Below are 18,897 nucleotides of genomic sequence, written 5' to 3'. Positions count from 1 at the left end.
AAAGCTGGGTGTCAGGGCAAAAAATATTTTTTTAAAAAAAGAGGGGAAATTGCAAACAGATTAGGTTCCCCACATTAGAATAGCATTAAATAGCAATTGAGAATAGTCTAAAATAGCAAACAGTTACAAAGGGCCCTGTGTAACGAAATTAAGAGTCTTGCTTAGTTTGCAGCAGACCAGGATGAAAATGGTCCCTACCCAAATAAGTGACCAATTGTACAATCAAAATTATGGCTACAAATAGTCAAACTCTGATTGAATCTGTGGGCAGATTGCTGCACCCACATGCAGCCCCATTGACTTCTGGATTGGGACCTTATCAACTCTTAGAAAAGGGGTAGGGTTCTGAGGACATGATAAAGGGAAAATATATTTTCATGGACTATTTCCATCCCAGCTGCTCCAAGCATTTAATCTGCAAACCACTGGGAGTGGAGGGGGTCTATGGATGGTAATGAGACCACTCTTATAACACCTTTCATCCAAAAGCACTTCACACAGCCTCTGATTAAGGCATTAAAATGCAGCCTCCTCTTGGGTAGAGGTAGCAGACAGCACAGAGGACCCCGCCCAGAACTTTTATTCTTACCAAACCTACCATGCAAGGCAGATAGGTCCTTGAATATTTTTAAAAACTCTGATAGGAAAGAGACAATTTATGGTCTGTGCTGCCTAATGGAAAGAGAAAGGCTGAGCTGATGCTGTTAGGACTCAAACCTGTGAGTACAGAGTCTACTCTGTAGACTGACGGCGGTCTACATTACATGCAACCAGCAAAGGAGGATCGCTTCCTGATGCAAGTGGGTGATTAGTACATGAGAATTAAAAGCCCTTGTACTTTCTCAATGTAACTGCATATCTCACTCTTATTTAAAAGGTTTAGATACAAAGTTTAGTAGATGGTAAAGTTAATTGGAAAATAATTAAAATGATTAAAAGGGGACCAAACCAAAATCTCTCAATGCTGGGAAGCGTTCAGATTTGAATTCAGTCAATTTGCGGATGGGAGTGATGCTTAGAGCTTGCATAAGAAGGATGATTTTTAGACTGGTCAGACCTGGGTTCAGTTCCTGGCTCATATTTTCTGTGCTGCTTTGGGAAAGTCACTTAATCTACTGTGCCCTTCTGTTTCTTATCTGTAAAATGGGGTTAACATTTCCTTCCTTCAGAGGGCATTGGGAGGATAAGAGCAATTAGGCTTTGTCTACACTAGCACTTTTGTCCGCAAAACTTTTGTTGGTCAGGGGCGTGGGGAAAAAAACAAACACACCCCTGACCGACAAAAGTTTCGCTGACAAAAGTGCGGATGTGGGCAGTGCTATGTTGGTGGGAGACGCTCTCCCGCTGGCATAGAGCAGCTTCATGGGAGACCTTACAGCGCAGCTCCTGTAAACATAGCCTTAGTGCTCAAATAGAGTGATGAGGGCCATATAAGTAACTAAGTCACTGTGGAACAGAACCAAGAATTCCTGAGTCCCAGACCTCTGCTCCAGAACTCTTGGAGCCAGTTATCATTCAGGTAGTGTCTGTAGCTTTGGGAACATGCTTCTCAACATGACAGATCTCTGGTGATGAAAGGAAAAGCACCAGCCACCATTACCCATATTCTTTATTTTGCAGAGAAAAAAAAAATCAAACATTTTCCTTGATTGGTACAAAAATGAAAAGGAGAAAAAATGCAGTGAGATTTTTTTGATCTCACTGCAGACATTTCAGCAGGAAATCTGCTCTCCAGAAAGCACAGTCCTGCACTTAAGACAACCCCCAAAATCATACACATTCACCCTCTTCCTCCCTCCCTCCCACCCCTTCCCACGTCATAAAAATTCAAGAGTTTGACACAAACAAGCTTTGGTTGCTAGCAGTAAACATGGAGTTACATTCTTCCGTCTGACAGTAGACAATCTTGTGGCCACTTGACTCCCAAGTTTTTGCACCAGGGGAGAATCGTCCCTCCAAGGATATTTTATCCCCTTAACATTCAAATGAGCCTATATTTTTGGATAGGACTGATACTTAGCGCTTGTGTAAGAAGGATGATTAGTGGACAGGGCAGACCTGGGTTCAGTTCCTAGCTCAAAGAGAGCCTGGCATAGTCTGCCTGCTTCCCATAATGCATAGAGTCCATTGCCTGCAAACCACGCATGAGCAGAGGAGGTGAGGACAGTAAGTCTCTTGCAGCAATTTATCTGCAAGATCATCATCAAGGAATGGAAAAAGCCACAACAAATCTCTGCAGTCTGCAGAGGTACATAGAGCATTGTAATGTACGTGGCAAAGGATACTGCAAACCACAGAAAAAAAGGAGAAGATACAATTGAATATTGTAAACTTCCATCTTCTCTAGCGTGGCTTCTCCTTACAAATCAATCACTGGTTTCTTGGGAGGCAATTTGCTCTATTGACAGCAGAAAACCTGAGGGCTTTATGATTCACTTTCTCACCAGAGCCCCCAGGATGGGGCTGGTTACCTAAGTCACCTCCCTGCACAGGTAGAGCATACAGAGAGGATCCCATCTCCCTGGTCCAAAAACCCATCAGATGCTTTGGCTATTTTTTTTTTAAGTTTGTAAACAATAATCAAGGAGAATATTGAAAGAAAGTGGAGAGATTTACATAGATATTTACACATACTAGACACCTAGCAAATCACCAAACTGATTACTTGGAAAAGTTCTACACAATTCAAGACAGATACAAAACTAGAAGGGGCAGCATTTACCCATTGGCACACCTAAGGTGCCAAAGGATGGTCAACAGTTCCCTCTGTGGGTCGCATAGGGGTACTGGAACCCAGGGTTAGAGGCACACAACCCAATGCATTCTATTGCATTTACCCCGTTCAGACAGAGAAGTTATCCTGAGGTAGATTTGTGTAGATCCCATAGCTATTTAAAAACCAAAATTTCCTTTTTTCCTCCCCCCTCTAAAGGGCCACCACCACTTCACCACACTCACTACTGCAGCAGGGCAGAAAGCCAGCCCGAGAGCTTTTCTCCACCCACCAAGCCTAGCTACAGGCAACATCGGAGACTGTGGCATCTCATCTAGGCGGTTCTCATGTGTACCAGGGTTTTGTGTGTGTGTGTGTGTGTGTGTGTGAAGGAGCCTTGCGAGGCTAATTGTTCATTACCACAATAAATTTCTGACTTGTTAAAGGCAGGCAAGTACATTTTCTGACCAGGCTAGTCACTTTTCACGATTATTTAGCAGGGCAGCGTGTTACAAACACAATGCTTCCTAGCCCCCCTTTTTCATTCCCCTAATTCATCTCCCATAGAAGGGAAGTTTTGCCATCAACTTAAATGGGAGCTGAATCAGTCCCTTGGATAATAGCTCCCAGGGTTCTAAGAGGTGAACATTTCACTCCAACTGTTTTAAGCACTCCTGTTGTCCAAATTCACATCCTAGCAGCAGAGGGAAGCCTCGGAGGGGGGAAATCTTGAACAGTGCCTCTGATTCCCCCTAATCTCCCCCTGGTGCCTGTTTGGAAGATTAGAGATCTCTCTTTCTCGACGTTTCCTGCCCTGATCTAAATCTATTCTATTACTATCTAAAACTTATAGTGGAAACTGCACACACATTCTGAAACATACCACTGCGTCAGCCTTATCCTATACCGGGGAGGGGTGGTACGGCCAGGCCCTGTGGCTACAGAGCACACAGGAGTGTCACAGCTCCTGGCTCGAGGACAGGACTCCATAGTCCCACCCAGCAATTATTGGCTAGCATTTGAGGAAAGCGGAGAGGGGAGAAGTGGGGGGGGGGGGGGGGGCAGGGAAGAGAAAGGGGGAGCAATTGTATCTGAATCTGCTACAAACATGGATGATAGGGCTGGCTTTGGGGAACTCTTGCAGCACACATTACGGGCCCAGCTCCAGTCACATCCCCCAAGGAAGTGCTGGAGTCAAAGCACATTAGCACTAGATAGAGATAGTTGGACCAGAAAGGCCTCCTCTTGTGGAGAGTTAGCATTGTAACATTTATTCTGGTTACACTGCAGGTTTCCTAGAAATGCAAACACGCCAGGTGGGGGTAAGGAGACGAGAACCTCACAGCCAACATTTCACAGCCATGCAGAGAAAAAGGAGTTTTTAAAAGAAGGTATTTATGTTATAGCCCGTTTAGGACCTTAATATATGCACTGAAAGGCTCTTGCTCTCTCAAAGAGAGGAATAACCAGGTGCAAGGGCAGCAGGCTTCCTTATGCCTCCAATCCAAGTTAATGCCGCCCCCCCCCCAGTGCTGGAGTGACATCCAATCAGTCATTGCCTCCCATTTCTGATCTGAAGTCGGGCACTGAGCTAGGTAACTGGGGATCTATACCACCCCAGTGTCTACAGCAGGAGGAAGTCACCAGCAAAGAGACTGGGGAGGCAGAACAATGAGTGATGGTAGTCATTAAAAATTGGACTGGGGCAAAAACTAGGGAGACAGGAACGTTTCCAGCCAGTGAGTGGAATTGAGAATGGACAGGAATGGGGAGGGGAGATGGGAACATGGCCAGGCTGGGAGGGAATTTGGAGTCCAAAATACAGATACAGGCGGCCGTACCCTCCTCTGCAACATTGACTGACTTCTCTTTAACCACCCGCAGACACAAAGTCCCAAATGCCATGTAAATACAGTGAGAGGGAGAAGAGAATCTATTAAAATACAGTTTTAAAAATAATCAGTCCACCTGACGAACATCCAGCGAGGTAGACCTAGTTTAAAATACAAACTTTGTTCTGTCTTTGTGCTGTTAAAAAGCAAAGAAAACAAAATTCCACTCCGTCCAGCACTGGAGCTGCAGAGGCTGTTCATCCCTGAGATTGCTCAAATACCTGAGAATAAGTTGCAGTAGTTATGTCCTCTCTCTCTCTCTTTAAGATTAAAATATACAAAAATACAAAAAAACAGAATATTTATATTTTAAAAAAAACAAACGACAAACAAACCCAAAGATACGTCATACGCGCACGTCCTAGTGCAGGTTTCACATCACATCGGCTTCAGCACGGATGGGGTGGAGGGAGGGGCCTTGCATTGCAAGGGCAGCTGTCCGCAGGAACAAATAAATAAAGGCAGAATAGAGGGGTTGGGGAAGACAAAGTGGGGAGAGAAGGCAGCAGCTTTTAACTGACAGAAAGCACCCTGTTCCTACAGGAAAGGAAAGGACCAAGCCTGCAGCCCTTATGCTCAAAAAAAGGGCATTACAGATTCATATGGACTGGAGGATTGGGCCCTAATAAACGGACGAACAGAAGCAAATTGTATACAATATAGGTATGATCCAAGGTCCATTGAAGTCCATGGGAAGACTCCCACTGATTTCATTGTGCTCTAGATCAGCCCCTATAGACACATGGCTACATGAAATATATTCCACTGTAGGTGCTCTCAACTGTGACAGCTTTAAAAGCAGTGGGGGGTGGAAATATGGTTTCTTCCTCTGTCAGACCCTGGATTGCAGCCCCTGGGCAACGAGGACCCACCATGATCTGTACCAAGACACATGCTTCCATGCCTCCTGCCACCGAGGCTATGCCACTGCTCGTGCGCCAGCATGCATGCTGACAGCGAGTGGCAGACCAGGACAGCGGATTCTGGCAGGGCTGGAAGAACTCCTCCCCCAAATTTTGCGTCTACCCCATTTGTTACAGTTTTGATGTCACCATAGTTTCCTTCCAACTAGGCCATGTGTTGCTTTGATCTGTCTCTTGCTAATATAGCTAGACATTTTCAAAAGTCAGCATTACATTACAATGGCCTTCAATTAAAGAAACCCTGAGTCTAGTTAAATGCTAGGAGCCAAGGTCCGAGTCCACTGAAATCATTTTAGCAGGCCCAGGATTTGGCCTCTAGAAAAAGGACTTTTCATGTTAATTTTGGAGCATAGAAAGCCCAGCTTCTACCATGAACTCCCTTCCCCTCCTCCACAAACTGGGAGAGGAGAGAGATATGAAGTCTGGATGGCTCTGAAACTAAGGGCCTTCAGAGAGGAGCAGGTCCCAGCAATGCTACAAAACCCTCAGTCCAGCATGGAAAGCCTTAAATAAATAAAGAGGCTCTTCCCAACTATTTCAGGGGCAGCTAACACTTAATTCAAGAGAGGCAAGCTGTTCCACCATTCCCCTGCAGGGGGTGTGCTGCTCCACTATTCCCCTGCAGGTCGCAAAAACAGGGGACAGTTGATATTCCTGGGCAAGGAGAAATCCTGGGCGAGATCCATTTGGCTCGCCTGTGTCTAGCGAGAACAAATTTGCTCACTAGTTTCTAGCTTGCCGTTGACAACCGGTCTCTGTTCTCCTGCTAGGATGGAGACACCTGTCTCCAAAATGACCCAGGGGTTCACAAACACTATTGGGAAGGTTGGTTTAAAAACACAAAAATCACCAAACACAGGGAAAGAAACTAGAGCGGCATGTGGCTTTTGGTTGGAGGAAGTGGTTAGGTACAGGGTTATGGGGCTGCTCCCTCTCCCGCTTTTGGAGCTGGGCATCTGGACAGAGGGGTAACCGGCTTCTTCCCACTCAAAGTGTGTGTGGTGGATGAGATCTGTGCTGGGATTTTGTAGCCCACATACAACCATCTCAGTCCCTCTGTCCAGATACCAGTGCCATCGCCTGGCAGGTTACATCCTACAGTTTGAGCTGCCACCCTCCCACCCATCCCTGCTTTACACCAACCCCCCTACATCATGACGGCAGAGACTGCTCGCTGCTCCCCCTTTGCTGACCGATTCCTTGCTGAAGCCTTTTGATCCTGATGGAAATCTCCCCCCTCCCACCCCCCAATCTCCCACCATCATTCTCTGGTTTCAGGAAGAAGGGACGAGCTGTGCATTTCTTCTTCCTCCCGGAAGTAGACGGGCTTTCCCTGAGAGCTGGGCGATTGCTGTGCTTTGATGGGACAGTTGGCAACCATGTGGGTGATGCTCTGGCAGAAATGGCATTTCTTTGGTTGTGGCGGCAGCTTGCATTCTTTGGCATGATGGTCCAGCCCACCACAGTTGTAGCATCTAGGAAGAGGAAGGGGAGAGATGGAGATCCAGGGAGAGAAATCAGTGCGTTAGGGTATGGTCATTCCAACTGCCAGGGCTGCTTAAAGTTGCCTCACCTTATTACACCCTGCGCATGAGCTGCAGAACATGGGACCCACGGGTGGGGAGAACCAGCTGTTTCCCAGCCCTGACTGGCATCCCCATTACTGCGGTAGTGAATCTATGGAGACATTGTGGTCAGCAGACTGCAACAGAACTCAAATCCTCCTGCTCCAAAAGTGGAGGAAAATCTCTATAGAGCCTGTAAGAGACAGCTGACTAGTTCGCATTCCATCCAGGAGAGTTACTCCGGGGGGGGGGGGGGGGTGAATCCGAGCGACTACCCGCCTGCAGAAAAATGGCTAAGTTGGGGGGGTTGCCCCCCCCCACAGCAGAGGTGGGGCATGAGGGCACATGGGCTTATGTGCTGCTGGCCCCCCCATTTCTGCAAGCACTCGCTCCGCTGACTCTGAAGCTGAACACTGCCTCCCGTTGAGCTCCCCTGCTGTGTGCTGGGAGCCTTCCTGTTTTCCGTGTACGGGTGGGTGGGGGAAATGAGGGAAGGGGCAGTAAAGAGATGGGGAGGGGAGGGGAGAGGCAGTGGGGAAGGAAGTGGGGAATGTAGGAGTGAGGGGACAGGGATGAAGAAGAAAAAAAGAGGATAGGAGAATTGCGGGGAAAAGTGGGAGCCTGGCTTGCAGCATCCCCGTGGCAGCAGCTGGAGCTCCCCTGTTAAACAGGGCCATCGAACCTTCACCCTGACAACCCTACCCTCCTCCAATGAGCCCCCCACCCCATCCCACTGATCCCCAAGCAGTTGCACCCCCACCCCATCAACCCCACTCCCCCAGAACCCGGAGCCCCCCACACCCAGAACCCCCTGCCGAGCCCCGTCTCCCCACACCCAGAACCCCCCCCCGCTGAGCTCCAACCATCTTCACCTGGATCCCTGCAGAATTCCATTGCCCCCTGCCCCTCCCATGAGCCCCTGTGATTTAAATCTCCCACTGAGCCGCCCGCACCTTGATTGCCCCCACACAGAACCCTCTCACCCCGCACCTGGATTCCCCCACACTAAGCCCCTCCACACTTGGATCCTGCTGGGCTGAGGCTGGCCACCCACACCTGCTGCACCTGGCGCAGAGGGGCAGGGCCCCGGGGTGTTTGTCAGGGTCATGTGCAGCCTCACGGCCGAGTCCCTGTACTGGGGGAGGTGTGGGCTTCAGGGTGATCTCCCTCCTGAATGCAGCCAATGGCCTGTGCTCCCCACTGCCATGCTGGAGCCACATTTATTTACTGACAAAGTTTGCAGAATTTTAAAATGTGCGCTTAATTTTGAGGCGCAGAATATTGAATTTTTTGGTGCAGAATTTCCTCAGGAGTAGAGCGCGTACTGGACCCATGGACAGTACATCATGTCTAGCCTCCCTTTTAGTTAGGCTTGGAAGGATTAGTTGATCAGTAAACATCAAGTTCTCTGTACACACACAAACTGATGAAAAAAATATTTCCACTGGTAATCAAAATGTACAGATAGGTAAGATAAGAAAAATTCTGCTTGAGAACCTACAAGGTTGATTTAAAGATATTTATGTTGTATATTTTGACATGTGATGTTGACAGTTTGTGTTTTAATGGTTATAAGGCTTTAACTTTTTGAATCTTGAGGTTTACGGTCATTAAATCATTGTCTGACCCCTCCTCCCCACTCCTTAATTTTGCACAACTCCGGAAATTTAAAATAAATAAAAATGCTTAAAGATAAACATGGATATTGTCCACTGAAATCATAAAAAGATACAAATCAAATTCTGCCAAGCCTACTTGCAGTGTATTTTTCTGGCTTTTGTCCACATTTCCATTTTAAGTCATGCATCTCTATGATCAAATTACCAAAGCCAAGAGGAAAACAAAAACAAAACAAAAAAAGGCCTTTCTGGATTTATTTTGCATGCCCCAAATGGATTTAAATCCCCTTGCAGAAGCCACTTATCAGAAATGGATGGCTGCAAACAGGCTATGCTTTTCACAGCCTGTGAAATATACTTCAAAATACCACCTGGGGGCAACACTTGCATGCAGCCATGCTGATGCTAGCCTAGGATGTAAGGAAAGTCCCTGGAAATTAAATATCTGAGGAACCGCCTTGCGAACTCAGGGTGGGACGGGAAGGCTACATGGTGCTAACAAGAGCCTCGCCTCTGGGCTGCAAAGCTGCTGTGGGAGACTTTGCTTGGCTGTCTGGCCATTTCCTGAGTAGTCACTGATCTCACAACGCTGGGCTTTTATTAGAGAAAATTACCCCTTCCCTCCCCCAGTTTGCTGTGTGGCTACACCTCCATCCTGAACACACACACAAACAGAAAGGGAGCATTGGTCCATGCCATTCAGCCCTGGGTGTTTTTGACCTCTGGCCTTTCACTTCTGGTTTTCTGCCCTTTCCCCAGAAATCTGCATCTGACACTCATTAAAAGCTGAGGGAAGCATCTTTCAAGGGAAGGGCCACTGCCCCTCCTACCCCCAGGAGCCCTGTGGCAAGAACTCTCCTGTTCCCAATGGCTCTGTGATATTCAGCCTCATGCCTTCCCAGCTGTGTCCCAAAGGCCCAGCAGCCAGATGGGGTCTCCCCAGCCCAGCTCCTTTATCAGCCCCTTAATAACAGTAATGTCCAGCTATGCAGGAAATATGCAGGAAATAGCCCGACTTGATTATGTAAAGAGTTGTCACTTTGGATGGGCTAGCACCAGCAGGAGAGTGAATTTGTGTGGGGGGGTGGAGGGTGAGAAAACCTGGATTTGTGCTGGAAATGGCCCACCTGATGATCACTTTAGATAAGCTATTACCAGCAGGACAGTGGGGTGGGAGGAGGTATTGTTTCATATTCTCTGTGTGTATATAAAGTCTGCTGCAGTTTCCACGGTACACATCTGATGAAGTGAGCTGTGGCTCACGAAAGCTCATGCTCAAATAAATTGGTTAGTCTCTAAGGTGCCACAAGTACTCCTTTTCTTTTTGCGAATACAGACTAACACGGCTGTTCCTCTGAAAACTAACAGTTCTGTGTCTGTCCTGCAGAGCTCCCCTGCCGGGTCACAGCAGACACCCATATGAGGTGTCTGTCCATTAGGGCCTTGTGTAGAAGCTACACTGGTGGTCTCCTCTGGGTGCCACCAGTATAGAACTGGGGTTACCTTGGTGACCCCCTCAGAAGCAGAGTGGCAACGACCTGCCCTTCTCCGACAGGGAAATTTCCTTGCAGAAGTGGATGCCTTTGGGTCTTGGATAAATGCCAGAATCTTGGCCCAGGCCCCAAAGGAGGCAGAAGATTCTGGGAGCATGTTTGGAAATGAAGAGGTGCCAAGTGACTGGACACAGAACAAATGGTTCAGAGGAAGGAACGATACAAACAAAGGGGTGGGTGGGCTGCAGATGGGTGGGGAGGGATGTTACCACATCAGAACATAGTCCCCAAACCAGTCTTGACTATGTGTCTCCTCCCACCCTGCCCTCTGCCATGAGGCTCTCTCCCATATGGCTCAGGTCAGGTGCTAGGCTGATCACAAAGCTCTTGGAGATCAGGTGCTGCTGTCTGATTACTGTGCATCCCTTGGCCTGTTGCCCTTACCTGTCTCCTTTTGATCTGCGTTTCTGGAGGTTCTTCCCCTTTGGTCTCCTCTCACTCCCAACGCAGAACACACCCCCGGGGCCAGTCACTCGGATGGACTCCAAACCTTTGGATGACTTCTTGAAGGTGAACTCAACTGCCTCGCCTTCTTTCAGGCTGCGGAATCCCTCCATGTGGAGCTTGCTCTAGGAGGCCAGAGAAGGGAAAAAAGGGTTAGGCATGGCAAGAAGACCCAGTTTCCTGTGGCACACGAGAAAAGAATCACATTCACCAGGTTGCAGGCTCACTGGAACAAGGGTGCTCTCCTCTTTCCCCCGCGGAGCTTGACAAAGGATGGACAGACACAGGGATGCCAGAGTGCTTACTTCCCCAGAGACACTTCTGGAAGATATGTTGACCTGAAATGCTTGCTTCATAGACCAATGGCTCTCAACCTTTCCAGACTACTGTACCCTTTCAGGATCTGATTTGTCTTGCGTACCCCAAGTGTCATTGCACGTAAAAACTACTAGCTTACAAAATCAGACAAAAAATACAAAAAAGCATCACAGCACATTATTACTGAAAAAAATCACTGACTTTCTCATATTTACCATATAATCATAAAATAAATCAATTAGAATATAAATATTGAACTTACATTTCAGTGTATAGTATATAGAGCACTATAAATAATTCATTGTCTGTATGAAATTTTAGTTTGTACTGACTTTGCTTGTGTTTTTTATGTAGCCTGTTGTAAAACTAGGCAAATATCTAGATGAGTTGATGTACCCCTGGTTAAGAACGAGGGCCGTCAAGCGATTAAAAATATCTTCATTGTGAAAGTTGAACTTACAAATGTAGAATTATAGAAGAAAGACTCGGGGCTTTGGCCAGCCCGGCTGGGGCTCCTCCAGATTGGGGGGGCGGGGAAACGCTCTGGGCTGCGGCTGGCCCGGGGCTCCTCTAGCTGAGGGGAAGGGGGTGGGCAGAAGGGGCAGAGCTGGGGGCTAGTCTCCCCAGAGTGAGGCTCCACACATCCCTTGATGCTTCAACCACCGTTCCAGAGGACATGCGTCCATGCTGATGATGGGTTCTGCTTGATAAACCATCCAAAGCAGAGCAGACCAACGCATGTTCATTTTCATCATCTGAGTCAGATGCCACCAGCAGAAGGTTGATTTTATTTTTTGGTGGTTTGGGTTCTGTAGTTTCTGCATGAGAGTGTGCTCTTTTAAGACTTCTGAAAGCATGCTCCACACCTCGTCCCTCTCATATTTTGGAAGGCACTTCAGATTCTTAAACCTTGGGTCGAGTGCTGTAGCTATCTTTAGAAATTTCACATTGGTATCATCTTTGCGTTTTGTCAGATTTGCAGTGAAAGTGTTCTTAAAATGAACAACACTTGCTGGGTCATCTTCCGAGACTGCTAGAACATTAAATATATGGCAGAATATGGGTAAAACAGAGCAGGAGACGTACAATTCTCCTCCCAAGAAGGTCAGTGACAAATTTAATTAACACATTTTTTTTTAAACCAGTGTTATAAGCATGTCCTCTGGAACAATGGCCGAAGCATGAAGAGGCATACAAATCTTTAGCACATCTGGCATGTAAGCTACAACAGTGCCATGCGAATGCCTGTTCTCACTTTCAGGTGACATTGTAAATAAGAAGAGGGCAGCATTATCTCCTGTAAATGTAAACAAACTTGTTTGTCTTAGCAATTGGCTGAACAAGAAGTAGGACTGAGTGGACTTGTAGGCTCTGAAGTTTTACATTGTTTTGGTTTGGAGTGCAGTTATGTAACAAAAACCCCAACATTTGTAAGTAGCACTTTATCATGAAAGAAATTGCACTACAGTACTTGTATAAGGTGAATTGAAAAATACTGTTTGTCATTTTTACAGTGCAAATATTTCTAATAAAAATAATATAAAGTGATCACTGTACACTTTGTATTCTGTGTTGCAACTGAAATAGATATTTGAAAATGTAGGAAAACACCCAAAATATTTAATAAATTTAAATTGTTATTCTATTGTTTAACAGTGCAATTAAATCTGCGATTAATTGAGATTAACTCAAAAAATTAATCGCCCGAGTTAACTGTGATTAATCGACAGCCCTATTAAGAATCACGGTCATAGACAACTAAGAACACACAGTGTGTTGGATGGCTCCCCCTGCTGGCAGTCTCAACAGAGCAGAGGGGAGTCAATAGGTCACATAGACTGAATAGCTCTTTCACCCCCGGAGGACGTCCCTTTAGGATCAGAACTGAGACACAGTCGTTGCAATGGGAGACCGGCACTGCCCAGACTATACCTGTTTTTGGGGTTTAGTTTCCACAGCTCTCTGTTTAATAACCTGGAGCCTTTGATGAATGCAGATACACACGGAGCCACAGAGGATTTGTCAGTTCGGTAGCTACAGATCCAACAAAGCCAAGACAAGAGCGGAATTCAGGTAGATTTGCTACCAGTACTAGTCAATCATGCCATGAAAGTGATTATAGACCCCTTTCCCCAGACCCTTGCTTATTTTCACCTGCTGCTCTCCATTTGGGGAATTAAGGTTGCAATCCTGCAAGTTTCCCAGATGTCAGCTGGAATCATGGGCTCCCAGCAGCCTGCATTGTAAAACAGGAGTCCTACACTGAACTGCCTGATTGCAGGTTTCGAAGGGGTGTATTTGCTAATGTTTCCACGAGCAGTTTCTCAGTGGAACGGAGCAATAAAAGAAAACTTTCCCTGGGGCAGTGTGTGGCTGCAGTTTTCCAGTATGACATGACAGGGATGATGCAAAAGGAATTTCATTTATGAATTCAGCTTGTCCCAGTTCTGTGATCCTTTTCCTCCAAGGGGTTTTATGGAAAGATGCTCCACTGGAATGAGATTGCTGGCCAGGAGCACAGCTGAACCCAAATTATACATGTCCTTTTCACCACAGTTCTGCAGTCAGTTAACAAGTAGCCCACAATAAATGCACAACTGTTTGGGGGAGGATGGTCTCTGCTGGTTGATAATCTCTGTGGATTCAGTGGGAAGAAGGCAGGCTATCAGTCAGACAAGACTGGGTTCACTGTCAGCTCAGTGAAACCCAATTCAAGAATCTGATAAGAGACTTAATTTCAGCTGTTTGCGTAATGGTGAAGAAAACCATCAATGGTATGAAAATAATCCATCCCACTAGGTTTCATCCTTTCTAGGAAAGCAAGATCATGAGGAGTTCTAGTGGTAGTAATTTAGGCATTTGTACTGCTTTCACTACTATAATATCTGAGCACCTTGAACAAGACTGACACCCTCAGCTACACACCACCACTCCCAGCTGGTCCATGCCAGAGGGGCCGCCAGATGATGCAAGGCTATTGATACCAGTCTGTATGGGCCAAGGAGGTATTTACCAGTTCGTATGGAAATGACTGCTTTTGGCCAGGGGGAGGGGTGAGTAAAGAGTTAATTTGCAATCTGTTGGGGGAAGTGGGGGGGTTAAAATAACTTTCCCAGCATTTTAGCAACTCCACCTATCCTGCAACAGCCTTGTGGCTGGTGATCCCCAGGCCCTGTTCAGACAGTTCCTCTCTCCTGCCAGCAGCCTTGCTCTCAGCTCCTTGCCCATCTGGTCCTCATGCTGCTCTTTGGAACAGGATTTTTTTATGAATGGAGCATTCCCACCATTCATGTGTTCCTCAGTAACCCAGGTCATGTGATCTCCCACAGCCCATTCTTTGCAGGTTGTAGGAAAATGCCCACATTTAGACTTAAACACACCCTAAGGGGAGAGAATTCACATCTTTTCCTCTCCCTATCCCCACAGAGAAACACCTCACCCTCCCACTCTCTCCACACATGATGGCAAGGAATTGAATATGGAAAAAATACTAAAATCAGGAAGAAGACAGATTTTTTTGTTAGATCTTTACTGCTCTTCAGGCCAGGACAAGGGTGTTTGTGGCGCGCAATGGGAAAGGGAAGGTTTAGGTTGGGGTGGGGTTTGGACAAAGCTAGAGGAAGGACCCTCCAATTTCAAAGGAAAATTTACTCTTTTCTACTGGGCTTCTCATGTCCCCAACCCTGCCACTCCTTCCCCAATGCTTTTTCCCAGCTTGCCCGCTCTCCAGATCCCCCTGCCACTGCACCATTCCAGGGCTGACTCTGGGAAACCCTCATGGCAATAAACGAGGCCCTATCCATGAACAGAGCCACCCTCAAGGCCACAGTAGCAGGCTTTAGGAGGGGAGGGGCCCACTTGTGGCCTCAGGCTGGCTCACCAGGACAGGAATTCACAGCAGCCCGTGTGTTTGGGGCGAGGGGTTTGACAAGTGGGCAAGGTCCCCTTTAAATGGAACAAAGGTTTCTCACCAGATCCAATTCATGGAGTCACCATCTTAAAGGGAAGATCCAAGAAGCAGGGGCAAGAGCTGCAAGCCACTTGGGTCACTTGTTACTCCAGGAAGGGGCACACACCGTTTGCTGATCCTGGCCAGCATCTGTACACTTGATGTTTAGCTGGAAAAGGAAATTAACATCCCTCCCTGGTGGCACCGAGCGAACTCCTAGCCAGCTTTCCCTGCAGCGTAAAGAGGCTTCCAAGCTGCACTCGTACAGACTCAGAGTCCACAGTAAAGTAACAAATTCCCTCCCATGAACTTGGAACACTTTTTATATTGGGGGTGCTGTGACCCCGCCATTCCCTAGAGCTGGGGCCAGGAGCAGGGCCATGGCTCTGGGGGGAGGGAGAAATACGGACAGGGGTAAGGGAGCTGAGGCTGGAGCCATAGCTGGGGTGGGTGCAGAGCCCTAGGCATGGGGCCAGTGTCTGGGAGCACACCCCGCAGCCAAGATCCCGTGTGTGGGGCTGGCAGCTGGAGCCCCTCATAAAACCTGGGGGCGCTGCAGCACCCCCCACATCCCTAGTTTTTCCACCTATGAGCCCAGCTCCTTCTGAGTGTACTGCTCACTGAGCCTGGCTCAGAAGACATGTGACCCTCACCTCATGGTGTCAGGATCTGGAGCGGGCGCCCGCTCTCACATTCCCTCCCTATGCTGCCAGCTCCAGGCTGCCGAGGAAGAGGAGTGCAGGCTGCCATGGGCAGGATTGTGCGTTGCCTTCATGGCAGGGCTCGAAGCAGCTCATTTAAGCCTGACAGGGTTTCATTTTCCCCCTGCCAGGCAAACTCCGCCCACCCCCTTTCTTAAAATGCCTCCTCACAAGGCACTGCCCTTCTCTTTGGATGAATAGGGAGCAGCTCCTCAGAGCAAAGACCCAAACAAGATGATGAATCAGTAAGACTTCCCTTCAGAGCATTCTTAGCGCGAAAAAGGTGCCCGGCGGGTATCCCGCCAGTCCCAGCGATCATTCATGTCCCCTGCCTGTGCAATGGGCATCTCACAGAGAATCACCTCCACAAGGTTAAAAATTATTCTAGATTCCACTTCCTTCTTTGAGAGAGTTGGGACATTCCCCGTCCCAGACTCTAATTAGGGCAATTACCTCCTGCCTCCCTAAATTCCCCTTGAAGCGTCATTGAGGAAATGATGCCCTTTACTTCCTGCCCCAAAATGTGTGGTGCTGCTGTTGAACAGATACCGTGTTTCACTCCAGAAGTGGATGCGTTTCAGTAAGAGGTGAAGGGAACCTTTGCCTATCAGGACCCTTTGAGATGAAAGCTGATGCAAATGCAAGATCTTTATCATTAGAGGTTTATATGAACAGGAGCAGCAGCTGTTTGCACACTGGACAAGAGGAAAATCCTCAGGACTCTGAATCGTCATGATTCCAGACAGAAACTGATCGACAGCTGGGGTCAGGAAGGAACTTCACTACACAGCGAGTTGCATTGTTTATTGGTGTGAGTTGCCCTGTTCTTTGCATCCCTTCCACCCCCAGGCATCAAAGTCTATCATAATTATCAATTTTGGCCTCATAGTACCCTTTGGAGCTGGGTTTTATCCCCTTTTTACAGGTGGGGAAATTGAGGCAGAGAGAGGCAAAATAACTTGTACAAGGCTACACAGCAAGAAGTGGCTGAGCTCCCCACAGCTTGCTGCATTGCAGATCCTTCAGCAAGACCTTTAGAAAACCAGCTGCTCTTTCTCCATCGCTCTTCTTGTATTGACGGCTTGCCTCTGTGTCCTTGGGCACAATGTCTCTCCTCTGCCATGTTGTGCTGGGCACTGCCCTCCAAGTCCCAGAGGTGGCTGCATTTCAGCAACACGGGTGCAGAAAGAGGAGGAAGAGCCACCCAAAACGTGACACATTTCTGTTTATTTTCCAGGAGTGCTACAGATAAACCACAAACCCCCAACAAAAGGCGAAGGAAACCCTCTCTCCCTGGGGAGGGGAAAGAAACAACAGGGCATGGACTCCCCCTCCTCCCCGTTTGGGCCTTTTGAAGTGAGCTGCTGAGAGGCTGGTGGTCCTCAGAGCATCCTCCCCTCCCCCTTCCCAAAACACACACATTGTTCAAATTCCTCTGTTATCAGATAGGTAATCAAAGTGAAGCCCATTGAATTAGCTGCATACCTCCTGCATCTGAAAGGAAGGGGCCCAAAGCCCCCTCCTCCTCCTCTCAGCCTGCCCCACACCACACACAAAGCAGGAACATTCCCAGGCCTCGGCCATTCCTCCCCACCCAAAAAAAAAGGGGAGGGGGAGGAGTAGGAGCCTAGAGAGATACTGGAAGGGGGGAGGGGACGGGCTCTGCTTTTAGTCACCAAAGCTGGACCCAGAGAACAAAGAGCTGTCCCTGTCCACTGCTCCCGCTGGTCAAATTCCAGGAGTTCCAGGGTCTCCATGGGGGGAGGGAAGCTGAAGTGGACACTGAGAATCCGCAGGCTAAAGGCAGAGCTCTGTGTGCGTGTGTGTGTGAGAGAGCATGAGCGTGTACGCAAGCAAGCGCCAGCTTGGGACCATGATCCCTTCCACTCCCGCTCAAATAGCCCCACATTCACTGCTCTCTTCTCCCCACCAGCCCCCTACCTCGCCCCGCTGCATACTCAGCCCTGCCCAGCAAGGAACAGTTTCACATGCATCGATGATGCACTCGCTGGAACACCGGGCCTGTGCTATGAACCAGGATTGTTCAGACAACTCTCTGCTCTCCCACTTCTCCCAGCAGAGCCCCAGCTGACAGACCCTACCCTTCCTTCCCGTACCCCACAGCAGCCTCCCTTCCTGGGTCCTTTGGCAAATCGGTCACTAGGCAAATAAGTAACCCAAACAACATTGCTGCAGTACATCCTGCCAACAGCCTACCGGGTAGTTTCTCACCATGGTGCCTGGGGCTAAGATTTCCTCTCCCACCCGTGATGTGCTCTGTTCTTTTTATTGGCCTGGTGTCCTCAGAAGGTCATATTGGAAAAAGATAAGTAATGGGGCTCTCCCAAACTCCACCCACTCGTGAGGTCACGCTCAGATTGCGCAGTCTCCCTGCGGGCAATAGGGTAATACCCCAATTTCACAGCACGCTTAACTCCAGAGTCAAATAGGGAACACTGACATTTAAAGAATCGTTGTTATGCTTCAGAGTCAACATGCAATGCAGTTCATAGGGGCAGCGGCTCAGAGCTCTTGTTCCAGGCTCTCTGAAGACTTAGGTAGAAGTCACTGCATCACTTTCCCCAAGCACCATAAGGGTTAGAAAATTGGGGGTGGGGTGCTGTTGTCTGTAAAGACCACCAGGATCTAAGGGTTCAAGACGCAGCTACTGGGACACGGGATCTGCACACTGACCTGGTGCAACTGGCCCAATCCAAGTCCTTGGTGCCTTTAGCAATATTGACCACTCTTCTCCTGGCTCTCCCTTCCTGGCCGACAGCATTTTCAGAGCTGCCTTTGCCCCCCAACTCCCTGTATCTGTTGGGGTCCTTTAAGCTTCTGTCCTCAGACTCCTCCCTCATCCTCTCCCACAATTTCAGCCACCACCTCAGTGCAGATAATGCCCAGATCTACCTGGCCTCCTTCCCTGTCCAACTCCTTGCTAAACATAGCTCTACCTAGGCATCCGCTGCAGTCACCCACTTGGGAGCGGAGAACATTTGGCCTTTCCTTACTATCCCACCCATCACATAGCCAATTACCTGCTTCCTCCCCTCACTTTCCCCTTAGCATCAAGTTCAGCCACTTTATCCTTATCTCTATATTCCCCCCTCTCCTTAAATCTGTTCTCATCCTCCCTCCTCTTGCTCCTCACATACCTCCCAATCCCCTCCCGGTGCCTCCAGTTCGTGTCCACCCAGGACCTGCCCTCTCCCCCTTA

At 48.2% G+C, this 18,897-nt stretch overlaps 1 protein-coding gene across 1 annotated transcript in view; it reads right to left on the bottom strand.

Moving 5' to 3' along the window:
* Nucleotides 1-6,789: 6,789 nt before the first annotated feature.
* LIN28A (lin-28 RNA binding posttranscriptional regulator A) overlaps nt 6,790-18,897 on the bottom strand; it is a 31,778-nt gene continuing 19,670 nt past the window's right edge. The window contains exons 3-4 of the mRNA XM_048825941.2: nt 10,650-10,834; nt 6,790-7,003 (exon numbers count right to left, since the gene is read on the bottom strand). Coding sequence (XP_048681898.2) covers nt 6,790-7,003; nt 10,650-10,834 — 399 coding nt within the window. The remainder of the gene's footprint in view (nt 7,004-10,649; nt 10,835-18,897) is intronic.

This window comes from Caretta caretta, chromosome 19 (genome assembly GCF_965140235.1).
Source record: "Caretta caretta isolate rCarCar2 chromosome 19, rCarCar1.hap1, whole genome shotgun sequence".
Classification (NCBI taxonomy): Eukaryota; Metazoa; Chordata; order Testudines; family Cheloniidae; genus Caretta; species Caretta caretta.
Note: the sequence above shows the minus strand (reverse complement) of the source record. Positions and strands in the feature narration are given on the sequence as shown.